Below are 25,987 nucleotides of genomic sequence, written 5' to 3' on the forward strand. Positions count from 1 at the left end.
CCCAGAGAGGACGTATAGGGCCTTAGCTAACATCCACTCACAGGTAGTACCCCCCCCCCCCCCAGAGAGGACGTATAGGGCCTTAGCTAACATCCACTCCCAGGTAGAGTACCCCCCCCCCCCCCCAGAGAGGACGTATAGGGCCTTAGCTAACATCCACTCCCCACTCACAGGTAGTACCCCCCCCCCCCCCCCAGAGAGGACGTATAGGGCCTTAGCTAACATCCACTCCCCACTCACAGGTAGTACCACCCCCCCCCCCCTCCCAGAGAGGACGTATAGGGCCTTAGTTCTACTCCTCCTCCCAACCCAAATCACACCTTCAAACAGTGTTTTTTGACTGGGGAGTCATATTCTCCCACCCCCCAGTATCAGGATGTATTAGGATGTTGATATTCATTCATCAGCCAACACTCCTCACTCACAGGTGGTTGTCCTAGCCCTAGAGCATGGGTTCGCAAACTTTTGAGAAGAAAATCCAATCCAAAAATCCAATATGGAACATCCCTAGTTCAGAGTGGCATCACCTGGGGTTAAATGGTACTAAATATTGGAAGGTTTTTGTACACATATACTGTATCCAACATTTGACATTCATCAATGTACTCATGACTGACATTGATCAAGGAGATCTGACTTGCATTCCTTCAACCTGATCAGTTAGTTAATGATCAAGCAGCTTGCTACCAGGTCACTCCAATTCTAAGATTGAACTACTAGGAAAACAGCTGCATTGGCCTTGTGGTGCCCTGTGACTGTGAGGCCAGGGTTCAATTACTGGTTAATTCATACCAAAGACCATAACAATAGTACCCATTGCCTCCCTGCTTGGCACTCAGCATCAAGTGATAATTATTGAAAATGGCCCATACACTGCCCAAAATTCTCTATGGAAAAGAAATTGCCAGGGGCCCAGGGCACTGCCCATCGCGCTAGCTATGCTATAGACACAGAGGATGTGTCAGAGTTGGCTGAAGATGCTAACATTGCAGATGACAGTGAGAAGTTGAGAACACACAAAGTGAGACAGCTCCACATGAAGCAGTTTCTGATCAGTCAGATGGAGAATCCACGGACCAAGCCTCAGATCTGACAGTGACATAACATGATACCACAATGTTGAGTTAAATGCATGTGAAATACTCCAGATCATAACCCAGTGTTTGGATGCTGAAAAGATCACCATGGTCGATGAATGAAGAGCTTCACTTTGGCTATTAGTACATGAAGATTGAGGATATTGGTAAATTATGAAATGTTGAATACAATGTTGAAAACATTAGTGATAAACATATTTTTACTTCATTTGGCATTTTTGGGGAATGGAAGAGGCAACATTTTATGTGCAAGGATCTTTTACAATGCACCTCACTACCACCAGGTGGCAGCATAATACTTCTAGTAGCCTTCACCCCTGTGTAGCATAAGAAGCAGTTCATTGGAGAATTATCTATCATTTGCATCATCCTCATTTTTCTTTTCTTGGCATATTTATTCCATATTCACTGTTAGACTGATTTACTTTGTTTATACTCTGTTGATTTAACGTCCATATTTACGGCAATGTAGTTATAGTTTGTGTGTGTGTGTGTGTGTGTGTGTGTGTGTGTGTGCGTGTGCGTGTGCGTGTGTGTGTGAGCGAGTGTGATGGGTAAAAATTTTAAATGATGGAGAAGCTGCCATGTTCTGATGGTTGTTAAGCAAATAATGTGACAAATAGTTTGATAAAGGTAGCATCTTACCTATGGACCATATGGTACTCCATAAACTATACTGACAGTGGCATGAATACAATGAACACAAACCTCGCTGTTACTGGTCACACCAAAGCGATTGTGACTGGAAGAGCTCCAGCAAATTCACTTTGGCAGTTAAACCATTTAGCAAAGACCTTGAGAAGGACAGTGGTTCATGTCTGAATAAAAGAGCAGGTAACGATGCACAGCTTTTGGTGAGTCACTGACAGATTCACTGAAGGGGAGACAGACAGCAGCACTCAGTCATCCACGTACAATGGTTGTTAAGACTATTGTGTTGTCATCATCAATCCAACAAACCACCCATCAACGCGCGCGCACGCACGCACGCACACACACACACACACACACACACACACACACACACACACACACACACACACACACACACACACACACACACACACACACACACACACACACACACACACACACACACACATACACCGCCTTTGTCACAGTCTCACTAATATACACAGTCAATTCCTTAGGGATAATTTATCAATTTGTAACAAAGTGTACTACAAATACATTTGTACATTCTCAGAGTTAAATGAACACTCTGGATTTTACAGTGTATTTTCTCTCTCCATCTCACACAGCACTGCTTGTCCACAGATCTTCCCCCTCTGTTTGCCCTTCGGTCGCACAGAGCACTGATTTAACAATAGTAGCCTCTCTGTCCTTTAAGCTCGCTCTTTCTACATAAACAATAGAACTTGTTGTGAACTCTTCTCCTTTCTTTTATTTTTTTATTTTCTCTTTCCCTCGGCAGAACTTATGTTGTGCTACAAAACCTACGTACTCATCTTCAAAACCACTTGAATGAACAGCGCCAAATGTCTTGTATACAGAATGTTTCAATTTCTCACAATATTGAACTTTCATGGCAGTGGGACCAGACTGAAATCTTGCCCAAAATCATAGATATGTCATAGACATAGATGACTGGCCACATTGGAAGCCACGCTCTTATTAGACCATGTCTTGTTTTTCTACAACAATGGATCATCACCCAGACAGGATCCATATCCATCTCGATGCTTATTGGTCCACAGACCATTTTAAACAAGTCAAAGGAAACAAGACGATTTCTTATGGTTGCTGGTGTACTGTAGCTTTCTCACTTCCTGGTTTGACTGAGAATGAATGTCGGTCTACCTCCATTACGGTCCCCCGTATATCGTTCTTTTTTGCCATTCCTCCATTACTTGAAGCCAAGCCAGTGTGAGTTATAGTGTCACAGCGTATCAAGAGGGCAATGAGCATCGCTCCACATCTCCTGGTACACTGGCACTGTGCCTTTAGTTTGAGCAAAGCAAGTAAGATGAATGACATCTGTAGCCAACCCATTACATCAACTGTTGTCACTCTAAGTACAGTGTGTGTACATTGTTCTCAGAGAATGTCCCATTATGTGGTTTGCGTCAGGCAGAGTACAGTCACAGTTTGTTTGGGAAGTTGGCGAAGGGAAGTCAAATCCTGACAACCGAGTAACGGCACTGTGCAGCCCAAACAGAGGCACAATGTCCATAGGCAAGTACAAGCCTTTATTGTGTCACACTGTGAGAGACAGTAAGTGCTTGAGGGCGGCATTGACATTGGTAATAACCGGGGGGTCAGTATGCACTACATCCTTCCCCAAAGCTCTGCCAGGTTGTCGTGTTCGCTTTTCAGACACGTACACTCCCGAATCTAGATGTTGTAAGTATAGCACAGTCTGCAGGATTGGATTTTGAGTTGAGGCTCATAGTACCTCAAACATTTAGTCCACTGCACTGAAAACACAATTAAGTAAGTACAGTCCAACTAATGCAAAAGGGAAAAACAAATGCATGCATCAAGTTGATATCCAAGTTAGACTTAGACTAGAAAAATCATAAGAAAGATGGGGCTCATCGAACAGGGGAACTGTTCAATGTCCCTTTGACAAGACAAGGAAAGATCTAACTCTGCACAAGGAACCAAACACGTCCAGAGCAGAGTGCCACTGGCAACACTTGTATAAATGTGCCTTCCATTAAGCTGCTGTTGAGAATAACATGCTACATAGTTTTTCTTCAATAAAGTGCTACAGGGTCTTTTTGTAGGCCAGGCCAAGTTACGGTACCTCTGCTATTGAAAGCCACCTCAGAATGTTAACATATGCAGCGAACAGGTTTATTATGTTCCCACATTTTATCCAATAAGACAATCTGCACTGATCAATGTTTATTAACCACAGTTAGTATAGGTGAAAAAATAAATACAAAAACAACACCTTCATCGAACAAAACATGACACATTTTATTAGGCATAAAAATCATGTGGTGGAGAAAAAAAAGCAAAGGGAAATCTGATGAGGGGAACCCATTGTGAACTGTGTTTTTGGACTACACGGTTGAATTCTATGGTAGTTGACTCGAGGGGAACTATTTGGTACATTATTGTCAGCAGCTTCTCTATTTCCTGTGCAAAATTGACACAGGGTAATTAGTCATGTCTCTTAAAAAATGGGCCCCTTTATCAATATAGTGTTGTTTATCTTTAATCTTTAATCTTAATTATGTTCTCCTGATTTTGTATGACACACACACACACACACACACACACACTTGCTGTCTCTCTTGCTCTTGTTTTCTTGTGCCATGTGGCTCATGACTTGGTCATGACCGCAGCAATGCTCAATCTGCGGCAGGGAATAACAAAGACACTTAAGTGCTGTAGTGGAGCAAACGCTTGCTTAACATCGCTCTGGGACAGCCAGTCCGGTGACTGACAGAGCATGACATATCTGTAGGGAGGAGATGAGTGGTGGAAAAGGTAACTGTGTGACAGCATGTCTTGCTCACATTCGTTTGAAAGGCTTCAAAGCCTTGAGCATCTGACACAGAAACAAGTGTAAACAGAAACAAGAGTAAAAGCGGCCATGTCTTTCCGGCACCCCAGAGCTTATATTTTGGAATCCTGGCACTGATTGTGTTAATAACAACACAAACTATTGCCTACTAATACTTTCCCATGATGTCCATACACAAATGAATGCATTGGAATACTGCTGTTAGTTTCTGCATAAAGGATGGCTGGATCTCACAAGTTGAATCTCACAAGAGCCATTCACTCAGGTTGCAGTTAACATTAGTTTGACCGTACCAGGCAAATACCACTGGACAGGTCACTGACAGCATTGTGGCTTGATGCTCTTCACTTGGAATGCAATTACTGGGATGAAAGGAAGCCAACTGTAGGCCATGAAAACACAATGAGATGAGAATGGTGTGTGAAGTGGAAGAAACAAAGTGACCATTTAATGGACTGACAAGTGACTGTGTGAGAGAGGGATAATAATGGAAGAGGTAAAGAAATAGTGAGAGTGATAGATGCAGGTGGAGTGTCCAATGTGTTCAATGACTTCTTCCAAGTGGAGCCATCATTTCCGATTGGTTTGACGATGTAGATGGAGGAGAGACATGTTGACTAGGCCCCAGAGTAGCCTACAGCAGGCCCACCACAGAATATATTCTTCTTTCATTGTGCCATCTTTATTAAGCACTTATATTTTACATGTGGTATCTATACTCTGTCACCAAGGATGTCACACAGTTTTGACACTGTAATTCTTAGTTGGTTCTTAGTTTTTTAACAAACTTACAAAAAAAAGAAGCTCACAACTTGTACAGCAAGATTGGCTATTTGTGCTACGAAAACAGCGTGCCTTGAGATTGTGACTTGCCCATTGGTGTGCATTGGGCAGAAAAGGTTTTAAACCACTGATCTAGATATTGATTTAATTCTGCCCCTGAACAACGTTTTTCCTGTCCACAATGCTGTACATCTGACAAACAGTATTCATCAGTATTTATCGTTCTCCAATTGTTTGTTTATGTGAATGCGTGTCCTTGACTCCTTTCTAGTTGTTGACATTGACAAACCTGGTGAGGTTTTGTGAGGTGACTGATTGCTTTAACGCAATATTTACTGCAAGTTTTACATGATGGCACTCAGCATCCCTTCCCCACTCGCCCACTATTTTCACGTTTTAATAATACTACCTCTACCTTGCTATGCACTGAATACCCTTGTTTGACTCATTTATCTCTGCACACGAGCAGCAGTGTCATAAAAAATGTCACATGCGAGCTAAGTAGTACATCTATGTTTCATTATCCACTCTCAACTTTTAGCTCTCTCGTGGGTGATGGACCTTTTAATTAGGATTTAGTGGCACTGATACTTTAGCTCTTCAAAGGGTGCATTAGAGGGCCTTTCCATTTAGTGCACAGAGAACATGGTCAGTACATTAACACAGATTGAACAGCAGCCTGTTGGAACAATGAGGTGGAAAACGACATGGACAGAATCACCCCATGTGTGTTTGCATTTCTTATCGGCTATATGTACCCATCTGCTGTAGCGACGTGTGCATGTGTGATATCAGTACCTGCTTGTGACCACTACCTGGGTACAGAATGTGCATTATGCATCTGAAGTGAACTATAAAGCTTTATTTCCCTATAGGCTCTCTTTGCTTGACTCAACACAGTGAATGAATTGGTGGTGATGCCTGGCATCCTGCTTTGTGAAACAGCTGGGATATTCAGAGCTAGCGGTGTCCCGTCTTTTGAAGCTAATTCATATATTGTGGAAACCTTGCATCTATCCATATGGGTAGTGTACTCTTTATGTTGCTTTTTCATAAATTAATGTTCTACTTTGCTGTATCTATGTGTCATACCAAAGTAGCAAAAACAGCCAATGTACAACCTCATAACACATTGCAATGTTGTAGATCAGCTATTTTTGCTATTTTGTAAGTATGTCTGGGGGTTTTATAAATATTTAACCACTGAAAAGTATTAACAAGAGCCTGGTAACTAAATAACCACTGGAGAACAGTTTTGGACATATAAGGCTTCCTATAGTCTATAGTGCCTTAAATGTCTTTCTCTTCTTCTGTGCTTCCTATGGTACTTCCCTGTCAAATAGAAATCACACCCGTGTGAAGTGAGTGGTGCAACTCCGTGACCCTCTGTTGAATGTTTTAGCTTGTCCTATATCGAGATAATGTGTACCGGTTTGTGAGTTTTGGACGTCCGTAGTAGAAGCAGCAACATAATGTGTTTTGAAGAAAACTGAGGTGATGTGCAATGTTCCACGCTGATCAGTCCAACAGTGGAACAGTGGTGGAGATTAGCTGCTCACTAGGCTGGAGGAACAAGCCGTTTCCAAGGACTAGAGCGGTGCTTTGGAATCCAGCTCCCTATTGGTTCACCAATTTATGTGTCACCTTGGCCCGCAAATGGGGTCTTACCAAGCCCCAAATTGGTATACTGTATGTACTCAGTTATAAGAATCAAGGAAGTTTTCATTGAATCTAACATGATTAAAATGTATGTAGGAACTAGGAAGGGCTGTGAGTGTGATAAAATGAACATCAAGAAACTTAAAAACACAGACGTTTTTTTTTATTTTATCATTAGCCAAACAAAAAAGTATATATTTGCCAACCACAACAAACTATTCAGAGTAGTTTATTCATGAGTGTTCCAAGGAATTGACAGAGACAAAATGGAAATGTTTACATTTTGTTCTCCTTTGTCAGTAAAAATGGTTAACAACAGAAATACGATGACTGTTACAGCACTGAGACTTGCCCTGGGTCAAGTTAAAATACTAGTGCATGAGATCTGCAAGAGGCGGAAATGAAAATCACAGGGTAGGCCTACACTGTTGAGCGTTAAGGGTAATGTGGTTGTATAGTATAATGGGACTTGAGCAGAAGACACAAATTGCAATATATTACAGTCCACTTTGAAGGGGGCTTGCTTTGTACAAAGAGGGTTTGTAAAGCTGTTACACCCTTGTAAATACAATATGTGCATTTTCATGAAGTAGGATGGGTATAGGCCTACTTGCAATGCATTTCCATAGATTAATAGAGGCCAATACACTGGAGTTAGGTCATTATCAAATCCCAATACAGTATGGACAGTATGTTAAAGTGCAGGCATAATATTACTATCGACCATTTTCACATGGTGGCCATTTATGTCCTGCAAGATGGCCACTATTATGAATACGGTCAATTGAAGCAACATGTGAGAAAGGACACATTAAAGGACTGTTTTAGGATGTATGTTTTCTCACTCCTCACATCTCTTCTGACAGATCTGTGGAGTATAGCAATGAGGCACAGTTACTTGACACGTTAAGGGTTGAGATGCTGTTATCATGCTGCACTCAACATCTTTCAGAGAAATCTCCCCTGACCTGATAACTCGTTGAGAAGAAGAAGAACTAGGCTACATCTGCCATTTACATTTTTTTATAATATTAATCATGGGGAAAATAATGAAATATTTGAAATATTTTTTGAAACATTGTAACAATAACAACACAAACTTTAGCCTGGCATAAAATGTTTTCAGATGGGGATACGTGGACAATTACATAATTAAGGGTCCTTTAACATCCTAAAATGTTTCAAGAACCGCATAATAGCAACTATACAGAAAAAGTGGATTATAATAAGTGGACATTGGCAACCCTGCCAGATAAGTAGTTGACGGCTCTATATCAGGCCCCCCTCCAGTTTCCACTCAACAGTATTATCTATCTTTGCCAAAAAAAACACTGTGTACTTTGGTGAATGTTCTCCCCAGAATAGGTATGGTAGCGAGTTCATCATCATCAATCACTATAACTGCATAGTGGCTTCAAATAAATGTTAGATTATTTTTCCCCCAAAACCTTTGCCTCAATTCTTTTTTAAATAGTGAAGATAGATCTACAAGCTCACAATGTGCAAAAATATTGTGATCTTGTAGATCAGCAATTTCTACTATTTTTGCACGCCACCATTATACAACGAAGTACCGATAATATATTGCCCAGCTCTAGTTCAAATGACTAGTTCTCAAATACTGCAGTGCAAATGAAAGAAATTCAAGTTGAATGAAAAGCAGGTCTGCATCTCCTATTGCATTGGTTCTTCTCAAGCTTTTACATTTCAAGGACCCCTCTTACCTCTGACAGTATAGACTATAGAGGGTATGTGCATGCATAAAGTGAGCGGCAAATCAAGTGGGGAAAGAAGTGAGTTTAACGTCGTTTAATGCAATCAGATAGGACTTTTCTGTTTGGATGTATGGACTGTCAAGGCCAGAAAGTAGTTTTTTGCCACTCAGTAGGCGTTCCCTAATCTGACTCTGCCAGATTGAGGCAGTATTGAGTTCACAAATTCCCTCCTCCTGCCTGCATCTGGTCTCTCTCAAGCAGAAACCATGAACCGGAAGCAATGGGACAAAAATCTGATATCTCGATAATAATTTCGAGTTGTAGTCTTGTTAGGTTGTGTTTACATTTGCGCTGTGGCAGTGCTTCAATACGTCATCAGTCTCTCGTTGATCCCGCCTCTAGCGGCCGCATATTGCTTCAGCATTTGATCCGAGTACATCGTCTCTGCCCGAGAGAGACCAGATGGGAGCAGGAGTAGGAACTCACTGTTGCCGCCATCTGCCGGAGTCAGGTTAGGCGTTCCCTACTGAGTGATGATGTCATGCGCATACCCTGGCCTCTATACATATTTGTATACGGAGTTACAGATGCATAAGGGTGGTCCATTTAAGAATGATAAAGGAACCCTGAGAGTCCCTGGACCCCACTTTGACAACCACTGTCCTAATGAATGGCAACAAACTGGAGCACACAGTGGAACTCACAAATGTACAGGGTCATTTTCTTTCTGTTTTTCATACTCATGATGACGGAATTCAGTGGTGGGGTTACAGCACACCAGTGGTGGACAGTAACGCAGTCCATTTACTCCAGTACTGTAATTAAGTACATATTTTGAATATCTATACTAACTTATAATTATACTTATACTTACATTTGTGTTTTTGGAATCCATTTCAAATACAAATATTGTAATTTTGACTCCACTGTATTTCTGGGAAGGGACCACCAGGACCCAAAACTTACAAAATATATTATGAATTAACCACATATGCCTTATATAAAGAGATGATCTACAAACAAGAATGCATTGAAAATATACTTTGTAATTTGTATTTTAAAAGCATGTACCATACTTTTGAATAAGTATTTAATAACGTGCATTTTAAAACTGTTTTTAATATTTAATATCATATTGTCTATGTCCCTCAAACTTATTTCTAATGGTTTGAGCCTCAATCACCACTGTGATATAACCAGTCTTTGTCATTTCTTTCTGGACTTTGAAAGCAGTTTTAGCTGCAATACCACAATGTCCTGAGGTGGTGGGGTTGCTGATATGCAGATTATTTAATATTTGAGTCATTATAATACTGATGCTAGATAAAATCAGGCTTGTTTCCATTCCATGCCAGCTTGGAAAATCAACAATGGCGGACATTGTATACAAAAAGTGGAAATGCTAATTTAGAACTGAAGACTGAAGAAGAGGAGGAATTATACAAAGTAGGTGACATTGATGATATCACAATGAGGACAAAATCAGTTGAGCTGTTCCTGAATGATAGCAATTTCCATTAAAGCACCCATATGATATGAAAGTCTGTTTGTTCAAAATTGGTTATTTGTGGGGATAGAAAACACATATGGGAGCCCGAAAAACACAAAAGAAATTGAAAAAGTTGAATTTTATGTTATAGGTCCTTTAAAGCAAGTATTCCAGTACTTTCACATGTACATTGTACAGTAGTATACTGACCAGAAGTGTCTACACTTTGGCTCAAGTGCTGGGATTGGGTACTTTGTCCACCATTGGTGTACAAAGAGATTTAATTTGAGAACATTTGTCATTAAAGAAAAGAATAGAAGATTAAAAGTGAAAAATTATGGCTTATAATATGCATGCTGTTGAGTCATACTTGAACAGATCGGTCTCTTAATATCTTCTACAAATGAAGGAGAAGTAATGAATCGAATCGCTGTATACTTGGAGGTGACTCATCAAACCACTCAGAGATAATCACCTTCCTCCTAATATCAGGCACGAATTGCACAATCCTTTCCAAATGACCACCAGCGTTAAATTAATAGCTGGGACTGCTTCAGTGAATCCCACAGAGTAAATTCCTCAGTGTTAGTTTATCAATTGTCATACAAATGTAATTTGGATACATTTGTATACTCTCAAGAGTTAAACGAAAACTGCACATCTCAAAGCTCAGTGGGAACAGTTCATGTAGTTTAACCATGCTTGAGGGCGAGAAGTGACTCACGTGCACTGGCCATATATGGAGCGTGTCTTGACTGTACAGGGTTTGATGAGGGCCCATGTAGGGCCCGGCCTTAATTTTCGGGACTGTTGAGAACTGTTTTCGCCAGCTGCCAGGCTGGCACTAATAACTTTGGGGCGAGCCTGACTACAGTTTAAATTGGCAGGTATCAGTCAAAAAGGAGACATCGAAGAGGAAGGATGGACGGGAAGATCAACATTATGGAATGTCAGAACAGGTTGACATATCCATATACTAATATTGATGACATCAGGCATCTCCATATATGGGCTTAATTGCGACAGCAGGTCGCATTTATTATATGATCCCTGATTTACTATCATCCCTGATGATGTCATAGTTATGTCCCGAGACCTGGGCACAATATATGGGGGCTTTGGGGTATGAAGATTCAGTCATAACTGTGAACTTCGGTCGCAACAGTACCGCTGCTGCAGACATGGAAACCTCATATCAATGTTTAGTGGTTGCAGTCCCCTTTGGTACCCTGAAATGAAAGGACCAATACCATAAACCTGCTGCCATTTCTTCGTTATGCCGGAAATAGATCACAATGCGTCGCAAGCTTGTAGATCAGCTATTTTCGGCGTGCAACTCTGTCGTACAATGAATGATGTATCAATTGGGCTTTATTCATTTGACGATGATGCAAAGGTGAGTAAATCACACACAGAGCGACGAGTACAAGCAGAATATAAAAGATATGTTTCCATGTGTGCTTCCATGACAAACAGCTGCTGGTTGTGATTAGACCAGTGGTTCTCAACTCATGGGCTGGGACCCACTATTGGGCCATGAGGATATTGCAAGTGGTTAATTGGCAAAAATAATGTTTGCTTTAAAACCTTGAAGAAAAAGAGTTTTCATTGTGATACGGATAAATAGGAACGTATACTTATGTTAACTCCATTGATCCAAGCCGGTGCCCAATCGATTGATCGGTCATTAAAATAAACATGCTCTGAAAATACATGCGGCACACCCATCTGACCACTTAACACGGCGGCCGTGTGAAGTCAGATGGGTGGGCAGCCAATGCTTTCCACATTGTCAAGTGGGCCCTTCTCCATTGAAGGCTGAGCACCACTGTATTAGTCTGCGTCTGCGTGGACCACACACACATGCTGGAAATTACATTCTGTAGTTGTCTCTCTGTCTAAACAAAGGAACTCTCCAGTGGGAAAGTTCAATGGTCACTAAATATTAGCTCTGTACAGACAAATTTTTTTTTTTTTTTGTTTTTCAGTGGTCGAGCCATATATATCTTTTACAAAATAAATCTTATTTCCGTTAAGTATACAATAAGAAAATGATGCATCTTGAGGGGAAAAAAGTAACAGAAATATCCATATATACACATAGTATATTATGCTATTTTGGCAGATAAGAACGTGTCTCATTCATTCATTTTTCCCGTTCCTCCTTTTATTTTCCCGCTCATTTTCTCACACTCTTTCCTCTTACATTCACAGCTCCAGTTTCCGATTGGTCAGAAACCCTTTTGTAAAATTGTGCTTTTTAGAAATCCTTTGACCAAGTTCAATGTCCAAATCCCCCACCTTCTTTTTATTCGTCTCCTGGAGCAACACCCACGTCCACCATGTAGAAGTGCTTTGTCCTCTGAACAGCAGGTCACACTGCCTTAAGACTTTCCTGTGGCTGCAACTGCAAATTCACTTGGCGCTCACCCAGGTCACCCAGAACAATGATTGAGTGCATGGCTACAGTCAGCTATACTGGAGTTGTGAGGATTAGGGCTAGGGGTTTATGTTTGAAGAAAGCAACATATATGTACATATCTCTACATATATGCATTGTATGGCACTGTGGTAGATACAGTATATGAAGAGTTGTTAAATCCACAAGAATCCCAGGTTAATCTTTGTGATAACAAATATCACAATATGTGTGACAACAGAAGATGACAACAGCAAACATGTATGTGTCTTGAAAAACAGTGTTCTTTAGTACAATTACCAAACCTTTACCCCAAAAGTTTACTCTTACTCTGTACCACCACTATAAAGTATCTTTGTGGGGTAACTAGTTGGAATGGAAGGGTGTGTACAGAGGACATTAGAACTTGATACAAAAGTAGTGAGTCTCTGAGGTTTAGTGCTCTGCTGCCTATGGGCGACTGAAATCCCCAGAGGGATAAATAAAAGTATCCATCTATCCAAGAACCTATACTGTAGTAGAATATGGAACTGGTGCCAGTAGAATGATGATTGGGAAAGCAGCACTGTGTGTGGTATGTTGGGGGTGAGAGTGGATGGGTTAGTGGATTCATTGACAGAGTACAGGGGGGTTCCCCAGTTAGATTCCAGGGTCCATTTGTACACTGGGTTAGCCTAATAACGGGGCCTTAGCCTAATAACTACATACCAAACTGTTGGCCATTGAAATGAAAAAGTTTGAGAACTACTGGGTTATACTGTAACTGTAAGAGGATGAAGGCAAACTGATCAGCAAAGAGTAAGTGAAGCTGCTCTTCATTTGTCCTCATCAGTGAGCTCATCCTCTGCTGTGGCCTTCTCTGGGATGGCGTCCAGACTGCGGCGGTTCTTGGACTCGGTGGAGCCGGAGGACGAGCTGGTCGGACCACCTTTACACAGACTACAGGTGAGCGCAGCGTAGTGGATCTGCTTCAGGTTCTCCTGAACTTCGCTCCTGGCGTGCTTCAGCAGGTCTGCCTGGCCCTTAATTGGAAGAAGTGAATCACATAAAATGCATGGCCTTGATGAGAGATGACAGTGTCGGCTTATCTGTGGTTTAACGGGACACTTTGTTGGTTTGGAACCTAAATTCTATTGTTCCATTGTGAGTAGATAATATATGTATAGTGTGGGAAATATAACGTATGTGGAAAAAAACCTTTATAAAATAATTCTTTGCCCTACTGGCACTCTGGCAGTGTGCACTGTGCACACAAAGTTTGTCGCTGATCCGTTAGTCCGGCAGCCAACAGGCTTCTTTTTATTTAGGAAGCCTTTTGTGGGAAATTTGGTATATTTATATATTGTTTTATTGGCCTAAAATATTGTCTACATACATTCAGGAATCCACTTGCTGACCGGCTGTCAGCACATTTTTTTAAAGGGGATATATGTGACCATACCATTAACAACTTATAAGGCAAGCTTTTCAAATTTTCATTATGCATTATGTAGCATGTGACATGTCAAACAAGGGTTTTTTTATGATTCTGAATCCATTCCAAGCATTAGTTTTGCACAAAAAACACTCCTTGGGCTAAAAACGGCCATAGCCACTTGCCCAAACGTGCTGTGTGATGACTGTGATGACCGAGTGTTTTTTGTGCAAAACTAATACTTGTAATGGATTCAGAATCATGAAAACCCCCTAGTTTGTTACACACATGCTACTTAAACCATAATAAAGGTTGTTAATCATATGGTCACATCTAAACCCCAATAAAAATGAAATTGCTCAATACTGTTAAGCAAGTGAATTCATGAATGTATATATAGACAATATAGAGTCCACACCCCCGGCTGCCGGATAATGTCCAGTGTTTGTGAGATTAGCTCCTGATAAGCTCCTGATAACCAGTCATATTATAGACAGCTAGCCATATTTTCTATGTATTTTTCACATGAAATGCCTAAGTGTACACCCATGACATGCCTGATGAAATGGAAGGAAACATTTTATATCATAGGAATAGGAATACACTTCCGCAAAGACATATGGTATATTTTCCCATAAGATCTCCTCACATTCAAAATCTGCGACAATTCCTTATGTTAGTATGTTAGAAAGTTGAGCTTTGAGAGCTGCATGACAGAAGTGATTAAGGGTGCTCTGAACTTTTGGTGCCTACTTAGATTAAGACACTGATTTTGAGGATGTTCATATAAACATTATGTAAACACCTTTTTTGTCAAATCATTTTTTTAAGAAGGGATTCTATATGAGTCTCTGATACTCTGCAGTATCAAATATTCACAATAATGATGTGAAGCTGGCTGGAGTTACAGTCCCATATTATGAGAAGAGGGAAAGTGCAATTCACAATGAATTATGCAGCCGTGCTACACTCTCCTGGCTCAACTCAACCGCCTGGAGACATCAAATATGAATTATAGCTGATCACGACTCGTGATGTCATCTTAATTAATAAGAATGCAGAAGGTCATTCATTAATAATTATCCCTTGTGTTGCCATAGGGTTGAGGGTTGAATTGAAAGGCATGATACATACTGTACATTTGGCCTCGAGTGTTTAAGACTATGCATCGATTCTAGTGTTGCCAGAACTGGACTAAGCCAAAAGAAAACAAATAATCAGTTGACTTCGGTATGTCTTCTTCAGTAAACACACACCATATTATTTTCATTACACTTTGTGTTTGATGATATTCACCTATCGCACAAATCTTTGTGTGATAGGATCCTTTTTTTACATACCATATTTTTACAAATAGTATCCCGGACATTTAATGCAAAATCTATTTGGATTTGGCGTTTAAAGGAATTAGGTGGCTATTTGCAGTAGTATAGGCTTTTATTTATTTTTTGCCCGGTGCAGGTTACAGTTCCTGTCGAGCATGTTTTTTAGTGCAAAATGATATATATATGGTATGGTAACATACATTGCAGGCAAGTCTTTTGTCTTTTGATTTAATATTAAGAGAGAGCGTATCACCACCCAGGTGCAGCCACTATTGATGCGTGTTCTAACCCGTAGCCGCAGGTCCCATGGGTTGAACTGTGGGGCAGGCAGGCGGGTTATAGATTGCCACGCAATATTGTGGGGCGGCCGAGACGGGTCAATCAACCCACGAAAAGCAAATCCCCTTCTCTCTCCTAATCTGTCTGAGTATGTCAGTGTCACTCCCTTTCTCCTCCTCTTCTGTCTCCCTCTCCTCCTGGGATCATCTGATCTTGTGCTCAACGTGTTGCGCACCAGGCCGGTGCCTGGCTGTAGAGCACAGAGTGGGTAACGATAGAAGTTGGAGATCCATGCCCCACCTAGCCTGGCTAATAAGCAATACCCGTTGTCAGAGTACCCATTCCACCCATCTGTCTGTGTGTGTCCCTTTTATGCCCATATATGGAGATTTCTGTATCTGCCTCTCCGTGTCCCTTTATTCCTATATATGGAGTTCTGTGTCAGGCATGCCCAAATATGGAGTGTTGTGATGTCAGAACAGGCCAGCTCCATATATGGAGCCTGGGCAGGGGCCCTGTCCAGAGCCCGGGCAGAGGCCTTTTGTGGCGGGTCTGGACAACCGTGGATCTGACTGACTCGACACCGGGCACTGCACTCCCTGCGGTGGTGTGGAACGCGTGTGTCGAATTTGATGACGGTTCTCGAGTTACGTGGATTACAGTCATACGTACACACAGAGACATGGTGCATTTATAGATAGATATAGATAGTTTAGGCTGTGCAGCACAGCTGCATCTAATATATCCATGCTGTATGTCAACGTTTTTCTTTGAATGTGCCATAGCAGAACACTGTAGGCTATATATCTATCTATCTTTAACTGGCTTATGGCCAGCCTAATTAACAGTGGATTGTGCCTTCTGCCTGCACTATTCATATGTTTAATTCGTCATTTTAATGCCAATAGAAAAATATGTGATATACACACTACATCTCATTCTCACACGGCAATCCTATAGTATTAGACACTCAGTCCTGAAGGTGGCGGTAACGTCACCATTATGCCGATTTTGACCAAATAGATCGAATCTGGCGACGTCACTTCCGGTTTAAGGAACAATAACATCCGGTACTAGCTTTGGACTGTGCAGCACTATCAGATGTCCGGGATGCTAAGCGATCATTGTTTATTTTAATAACTAAGTCAAATTAAGCTCTAATCAAGCCCAAAATATCGCATTTTACGGAGCGATGCACATAAAGACCGTGCGTGTGCGTGATCGACCATGCACACGAAAAGCCACAATAGCCCATTAGTTAAACTCAAAAGATTAAAGAACACTCGGTGTGGAAAAACCACTGTGGTCTGTGGGACGACAAGCCCAGATGACGGTCATTTCATTGTGTATTAGCCCATGGGCCTATTACAATATGGCTTGGAATATTTACAAAAGCAATGGCATTGAAAATGAACTTGGACCTCGACTGCTTCTGTCAAGGCAGTGAGTAGGCTACAATGGGAAATTAATTATGAATGTTATGCTGCACTGAGGCTAAACGTGATAAAAGTATAGTCTACTGTATACTGTACTTGCATTGTGAAACCTTTTCATAACTATTATTCAATTTGTTTGTGAGTTGAGAGTAAACAAGCGCAGTTGCATTTGTACACTCAGGATTTGGCTGCATGAGCAGTGCCCCTCACCTTGAGTATAGTGATGTTCCAGGTGAAGCTCTCCACAGCCTTGTGCAACTTGCGGCCCTTCAGGCCCTCCTTCACCGCCATGTCATGCAGGTTTTGGTGGAACTCCATCGCTAAGGGAGAGACAGGAACAGGGCAGAAGGGTCATGGTTTTGGTGGAACTCCATCGCTAAGGGAGAGACAGGAACAGGGCAGAAGGGTCATGGTTTTGGTGGAACTCCATCGCTAAGGGAGAGACAGGAACAGGGCAGAAGGGTCATGGTTTTGGTGGAACTCCATCGCTAAGGGAGAGACAGGAACAGGGCAGAAGGGTTATGGTTTTGGTGGAACTCCATCGCTAAGGGAGAGACAGGAACAGGGCAGAAGGGTCATGGTTTTGGTGGAACTCCATCGCTAAGGGAGAGACAGGAACAGGGCAGAAGGGTCATGGTTTTGGTGGAACTCCATCGCTAAGGGAGAGACAGGAACAGGGCAGAAGGGTCATGTCAGTTTGCACGGCGAGTCTTCCGGGTGATTTGTGAAAACAGAAGACCTATTGTGAGGTGAGGAGGGTCGAGGAAAATATGATCATGTGCCTGGCTTGATGAGCAGTGAGGTGCTGGAGAACCCACAGTCATATTCTACAGTCAACATTTCACAATGTTTTCTCAAGTATCAAGCTATATCAGATGTGATTTTTAAGTTAGTGGTGCAATAATAAATCAAACTAATCGATTAGGTTGATTATAAAATAAAATAGAATGCTGCTTAATGTTCATAATAGAGGGCATAATATACAGTATGATGCATCCGCGGCGTCCAGTCCTTTAACCCATTTTGACCTGAGATCAGATTCTAAAAATGTCTTCTACATCCTGACAGTTTTCTGAAAAAGCTATGTTTCTGTCAGTCATTCTTCGATTTTTCAAAAATAGCAGACCTACTAGCTCATAGCTTGTAGAAAGCATAACATAATGCTAACACCAAAAAGGGGTTCCCGCCCAAAATGGGTTAATTACTTTCCTTGGCACCAACGCAGAAGCTTGCTCTCACTTGAGTGCATACGCCCCTGAGCCGAAGGAGGTGTCTACCTTTCTATGTCTCAGAGTCCCAGCAGGCTGGAGCACACAGCAGCAGCACGGTGCATCCACATCGATAGAGTGAGAAGCCGTAATAATAGCAGTACTAGTCAAAACGCAAACAAACAGTCAGAGAGGGTTTCTTGTACATCTTGAATTAGTTTAGAGTAGTTATACTGCGGAGGAGTGGAGGATATGTTTTCAACGCGAACGTGATTGCCTTGTTGTTAACATCAAAGTTAGGAGCAGTCATTACTGGAGTGGCGTGCAACCCTTTGGACATGCAAGCCTGTCGCCTCTGTATTTAACCAGAGATTGAGCACAAATTATTTCTCAGCTCTTAATGTTTCTGTTTTTAATGTCTGTCCTGGAATGTGTTCTGTAGTGTAGGAAGATGATACCTAGAGCTAGCTGTTGTTGCCATGCATGTCTGTCCCTGGCTTTCAGCCTCTCCCTCTCCTGCTAAACTCACTGAATGCAAGACAGTGATAAACTAAACAATGTATTATGGTAAGCTTAGTTTGTATATCACATACGGTGGAGAGCTAAGGGGGCTGCATTGTTAAGAGCAGACAGAGGCTAATGAATTAGGCAACAGACAATAATGAATAACAGTGTAACACTAGTAACTTAGTTTCATAGGCCACATTCAATAAATGTATTTATTAAATAGATACGTTTCATCATAGTAGGGTTAGTGGGGGCTTACAATCAAGTTTCACAAAAATTCAGCAATCAATATACATGTATATGTATATAATATAATATCATATATCGGTACCGGAATCAGCCGGTATGACCCTGCAAATAATCGGAGATCGGATATCGGTCATAATTTCAATATCGTGCATCTCTAATACACCCAATGAGAATGAACATCAATCACTCAAATGTGTGCCCAAATAATCACTAAAATACAGATTTTACAGTACCATTAAGACGCGCAAACGCGGGAAGCGAACGCAGCTCGTACATATTTGGGTTTTTTTAAGATTTATTTTTAAGTTATTTTTTTAAGTTAAGTTATTTTTAAGTTAAGTTTTTAACTTAGCCATAACCATATAAGGAGTCCCCAAAGCAGCTATACGTCCAAATATGGAGTGTGTTGCATCAATCACAAACAAATCACTCAGCTCCATATATGGGCACAAAGGGGGGACACACGGACACACACACAGACAGACAGACATGATCTGCTAGGTCTCATAGTAAGTGCTCACTGAGTTCGCAATCACTGCGTTCGCAACTAGTCCCACCTCCCATCAGATCTGCATGATTTTGTAGTGGTACCAAGATGGATTGGTGGCTTGTTGCCAGGCCCCATAATGTTTATTTACCTTTACAAAAATGCCTCGGTTAAAGGTCCAGGTGGCTGGAATGTATACAATATGCAGAATATTTTCTTTCTTTGACAGGGAATGCTGTAACAAGTTGCTACAATGCTATTTCAACAGTCTATACATGTCCATGTAACCATAATGTAACGTTAAGAAGTCTCTAAACTACCTCCCCCTGGCCAGCCGGGGCGCCTGATGGAGGGGAAAGGAACTGGTCGGAATAACGTGCTCCTTCCACACGCTACGTCCGGCCGGGGAAACTCTCCCCTGTCAGGTGAAAAGAAGCAGCTTGGACTCCTCATGTATAGAAGGAAGCATGAGGTCAGTCCGCTAGCCCCCCCCAGGTTGGCAGAGGAAGTGTAGCGCCCAGGATTACATTAGATAATTGACACTGGGTGAAGAGTTAAGAACTGTGAATATATTGAAAGCTTTCTTCTTCTTTCATATGTCATAAGTCTGTCCTATGTCAATCCCTCTCGTTGTTAAATCCCACCTCAATATTCTGTTTCATGTGGAAAATTAATATGTCAGGCAGGCCAAAGAATCCAGAATTGCCCTGGATTCCATTTCATTAGCAATTTAACCACTTAACCACTGACGGAACAACTAAAGAATTCTAGATTATACTGAAAATAGCCGATCAACGCTGTGACATTTGAGCTTGTAGATCTGCTACCCCTCCCCCCAATTATATTTGTGTGTGTGTGTGTGTGTGTGTGTGTGTGTGTGTGTGTGTGTGTGTGTGTGTGTGTGTGTGTGTGTGTGTGTGTGTGTGTGTGTGTGTGTGTGTGTGTGTGTGTGTGTGTGTGTGTGTGTGTGACTGTGTGTGACTGTGTGTGTGTGCTGCACACACATTTGTTCGAATTCTTTATATGCTTTGTATTTTCACTTATTCCCAAAATGGTGGTTAATGCAAGGGATATGGATGGAATGGAATCTGTTCCTGATGAAGACAATACAATAACTTGACTAAGAAACGAAAGAGAGAGAGAAAGTTAGAGAGTCAGAGAGAGGGAGAGTGAGTCAGAAACAAAAAGAAAAAGAAAGAGGAAAGGATGACGTGGTGAGAAAGGAACAGAAGCGAGAAATAAAGTGAGAAAGAAGTGGCGTGGGCAGACAGACGTGACGTTCTTTCACTGTGGATTAGGATCAAGCTTCTGAACAGAGGAGGGATTTGTCTCCTCAGGAGCTTCTTTCGCCTCCTCTCCTCTCTGCTGTTTGGCTCTGCATGACGCGTTTAACGTCAACGTCAAGGATGCGTTGTGAAACCTTAAAGCGGGTATGTCACGCCCCTCGGGAAGCTATTAAGGCTATTAACGCTAGCATCTAGATTGTGACGTACTTACGGGCCAGCTCAATTTGACCAATGAAATTGATCTTGTATCTGGTCTAAATGTCAGAGCGGCTCTGGGCTCTGCGAGTTAGCGTTCCTGGTGGCTATCAACTCATGCTAGTGGTTTTGAGGCCACCTTCAGCCTCATAGCTGGGTAAAAGTTTGGTGGAAAAATTACTTTTTTGCTACAAAAAACTCGCCAGAATGACACCGAGTTGACGTCCAAGTTTTAGGGAAAACTGTTGCATAATCGCAATTCCGCGCGACGGGCTCCATCGTACCTATCTTGTCTATCTGTCTCCCCCCGCTGACACGCCCTCAGCCGGCTAAATGCTGAACAGGGCTCACGGAGCCCTGGAGCTTCACGTAACGTTACCAGTACACTGCCTGTGACTACTCTAGCGGCCGGCCTAACCTGTGTCCGCCCCTCTCTCTCTCTCTCTCTCTCTCTCTCTCTCACACACACACACACACACACACACTCTCTCTCTCTCTCTCTCTCTCTCTCTCTCTCACACACACACACCGATATGGGGGGGCGGTCTCTCTCTCTCTCTCCGTGCACAACTTGGAGCTCTCCAAATAGCCACCAGAAGTATGATGAAACTTGACATAGCGTTATTTAGGCTATAATGATCAACTTGTATGGGTGATCATTTTATGTATATCAAATATTATACCCCTCCACACACACACACACACACACACACACACACACACACACACACACACTCTCTCTATCTCTCTCTCACACACACCGATATGGGGGGGGCGAGACCCCCCCCCCTCTCTCTCTCTCTCTCTCTCTCTCTCACACACACACACACACACCGACAGTCAGAGAACTGACTCACTAAACAACACTAAACAACGTTGGATTCGTACAGTGCAGAATGCAGATAAGTGTAGGCCTATAATGTTCTTATTATAATTGTGAGTTTGTTTTTTAACATGCACCGCGAGTCCACGGGAGCCGATCTACAAGCTCACAACGCGTTGCACTGCGAGTAGCCTAGAGAAGGCTGTCAAGTGAGCAGCGCAATCGCGCATGCTATAGAAATATCCTAATAAATAAATAAAAAGGTGTCGCTTGCAGGGGCAGTTTCCTTATGGGACTTGCCTCTAGAATGCATGCATAGGCATGCAAGTGCACTCGGCATTTATATATCATATATATAGACTAGTACGAAGTACAATTAAATGATCACAGGCATTCTAGGTCTAGGTCGGGACACATGAAATCCACGTAAATGCCTTTCCGCTAGCTTCACGTAAACGCGAGAAAACATCAACTTCTTTTTTTTCACCGCTGGGGGGGGGGAGGCGGGGCTGCGGATAGCCCCCATGAGGATCATCAGAACTATTCGGGTCTGACCCATACAATGTTTTTCACTCATGAATTCATTATGCATAAAGAAACATTTCACATGAAGAAACAATGTTGTGTGTGTGTGTGTGTATGTACACACATGCCCAGTTCAATGCGGGGCAGAGAGGCACTGCGCAGCCTGCATGAACAGAATAGGCTCTGTGCCCCGGCGGTGAGAGGGGCTGCATCCCAGCTCTCTGTGCCCCGGCGGTGAGAGGGGACAAACGGTCGTGAGCGGGGCTGCATCCCAGCTCTCTGGAAGTCCGAGTGCGAAATTGCGATTATGCAACAGTTTACGCTAAAACTTCCACGTCAACTCAATGTCATTGTAAGGAATAAATAAAAGCAATAAAATAATTTTTTAATGATATTTTCACCTAGTATGACGCAAAAGGTTACCTCAAAACCACTAGCCTTTACTGCGCTAGCCACTCAGCTCGGCTAGATGCTAGGTCACGTCAGAGCCTGAGATATAGTCACGTGTCGTTTGAAACTGTTTTCATTCAGACCACGTGATGTACCTTATCAGCAATGTTAATCTCGGGCTTTGACACTCCCCCTTTAACTCTGGTCACTGAGGTGTATGCTTAGCAAAAGGAAACAAGACTGCAACAATCGATTATCTTCGGAGTGATTATTCAATCAATTACGCTTAATAATTATTTTTGAAAAGAAGCATATTTTGCAACATTTCACCTATACTGTAATGACATGACAAAAATAGGTATTGATTATTTATGGATTATTTTGTATACTATATTAAATCAGTTAGTTCGATTAACTGTTACACCCCTACTGATAACACATGTCGTGGGCTCCGAATAAGAATGTGCACGTCTCACTCGCGTGGCATCACTCCATGTTGGTGTTGTTGCCACAGCAACACTTGTAAGTCTCTCACGTGGGTCCAGGCTGTCTTTGGAATTTGGATGTCAGCTGAGTAGAAACACTGACCCTTAGGAAGATGGTTCTTATCTTTGATCATTTAACAGGATCAAGGGGAATGGCTGATGAGATGCTGCGTGACTAATACATCTGACAGACCTTCTCACAGCTATGGGAGGATGCAAATCTCACGCCAAGTCACTCAAGCGATGTTGCTTTGATGTAATGCACAATGCAGAAAAATGTACTAAAAAACAACTGATTTAGGCCTTTACCGTTGGGTGGTTGTTCTGTGACTATAGAGGGTGCCACTGCCATGCACGTGAAGCTGTGCTGAGGACGGTGCACAGCACTCGTACACACACCATTCAGCAGAGGTTGCCTAGCAACATTTAATGGAGTCTGGCATGGCAGATGGGGAAGCTAATTTTGAGCGAGGCAATTCATGCTGCCACATGTAGACTTTAAGGTAAAGGCGTAAGCTCTGACCTTTGACACATGTAATGAACAGTGACATAACATCAGTTATGAAGTCTTTGGGTCCCATATTGGCTTTAATAGATAATGAAGTCGGATCCAGTCAGTGAATAATTAAGGGCAGCCTACCAAGCAGATTCACATGTACACAGGAAATGCAAGATGGCTGCAAATACAGCTGAAAATGGTAATATTTTGAGTTGGGAATTTGCTTGAGTATTACAAAAATGTAAGGTGCATGGGACCATATCTTCCTACCAGACTAAAGGGTTAGCCCAACCAGGCCACGACTGTAGTGGGCAGACTGGGCACCCTCTACATGTCCTAGATCTTTGGGTTGTTAAGCTAAACCTTTTCCTCATCTTATTTTGTGCTGCAGTAATCTGATCCTAGGTCAAGCCTCTCTCTCTTGATCAGCATCTAGTTAGTTGCAGTGAGAGTGAGGTCTAGCCAACACCAATTCGGGATTCCTGGATCGCTGCCCTCCACAATTTCTTATCCAACATCAGGTTCTTGAGCTCTGCGGTGTTGTCAGCCAAGCTGTCGCGCTGCAGCGCGTCTACATAGGTGGTATGCTTCTTTCCCCTCCTGGCTTTGACCTGGGTTGGCTCCCATAGGGTCAATTTACTTGCCTCAAGTTCTGGGTGCCTGACGCAGTGCCCTGCCAGCCTCATCCTTCTCTCTCTGACTTTGTCCGTGACCCGTGGTACGTCCCCATAGAGGTCCACATTTCTGCCATTCGTAGCATTCTTGTGTAGACTCCATCCAACATTCCTGTTGTACTGTGAGGGTCCATGTCTTGGCCCCATACAGACAAAATGATCACTGCTTTTTTAATGGCTTTATGCACACCATGTAACAGAGCTGTACAGTAGGTACATTTTTGAAATGACAATTTCAAATGGGAACCTCTACGGTGTCAGGTGAGGTAAATAACGCACCTCATTAGGACCAGTAAGACGCGCAAACGCGGGAAGCGAACGCAGCTGAGACCCTGCAGATCATGTCTGTCCGTCTGTCTGTCTGTCTGTGTGTCTGTCCCGCTGTTACTGTATATGTGGACCTGGCCCCTTTTGTGCCCATATATGGAGCTGAGTGATTCGTTTGTTGATGCAACACTTTTGTGCCCATATATGGAGCTGAGTGATTGTGTTGATGCAACACACTCCATATTTGGACGTATAGCGAGACAGACAGACAGACACACACACAGACAGACAGACACACAGACAGGATCTGCTAGGTCTCATAGTAAGTGCTCACTGCGTTCGCAATCACTGCGTTCGCAATTACTAAAATTATACTCTCAGGAAAGGGGAAAGAGTTTGTATTGACCTACTTTCTAACCAATAGATGTGTGAAGAGACAGATATGTTTATGTAAACACACACACACACACACACACACACACACACCAAAACATAACAGCGGTTCTGGGGGGGGGGGGTAAATGCGATCCACACTCTAGGGGGCTGCTGTTATGCTTGCTGTCTTTGTGTCGAACATATCGTGCATGGCCCCCGACTGGAGCAGCTTGGAGTGGCCGGTGGTCCTCGCTCAGAGTTTACTCCTACCTTCTATAAACCCACTCCTCGCTCACTCCTTGCTATGTTAAAAATCGGACCACTGCACTCCAGCTCCACTCCGCTCACATGCTCCGACACTCCGACACACACACACACACACACACACACACACACACACACACACACACACACACACACACACACACACACACACACACACACACACACACACACACACACACACACACACTTTTGACATGGCAGAGAACTGCACTCCAACAAAGACTTGACAGTCCAGCACAAGCCATGAGACCTTTAGCACAAAAGTAGTGAATTTAGACTGATATTACCATATGAAATAAACAATATCTACACCGTTTTAGAGCTGTGTAGTGGTTATCCTACCTCAGCCCCTACATACAGCATGGCTCAGACTGATACACCGTCCTTCAGTTGGATAACTTTGGGCCAAATTGTATGCCTGGATAATAATCATATACTCATAGTCTAGCCTTATTTATTGACGAAGACAGCAGTGCGTTGAGCGATTTGTCAGCCATGTTTAACATGCTGAGTTCCTTCCAAGGCGTGGATGCTCACGGTGACAGCGGCACTTTTGTTCAATTACTGTCATTCCACTGAGGGTTAGCTCAGTTATTAGCACCATCTTGGTGCTTTTA

At 42.5% G+C, this 25,987-nt stretch overlaps 1 protein-coding gene across 1 annotated transcript in view; it reads right to left on the reverse strand.

Moving 5' to 3' along the window:
- Window positions 1-11,601: 11,601 nt before the first annotated feature.
- Window positions 11,602-25,987, reverse strand: part of plcl2 (phospholipase C like 2) — a 41,068-nt gene continuing 26,682 nt past the window's right edge. The window contains exons 6-7 of the mRNA XM_080768845.1: window positions 17,326-17,435; window positions 11,602-13,683 (exon numbers count right to left, since the gene is read on the reverse strand). Of these exons, the coding sequence (XP_080624971.1) occupies window positions 13,477-13,683; window positions 17,326-17,435 (317 nt within the window). The 3' untranslated portion in view covers window positions 11,602-13,476. The remainder of the gene's footprint in view (window positions 13,684-17,325; window positions 17,436-25,987) is intronic.

This window comes from Protomyctophum bolini, assembly GCF_963924005.1.
Source record: "Protomyctophum bolini genome assembly, chromosome: 7".
NCBI classification, from domain to species: Eukaryota; Metazoa; Chordata; class Actinopteri; order Myctophiformes; family Myctophidae; genus Protomyctophum; species Protomyctophum bolini.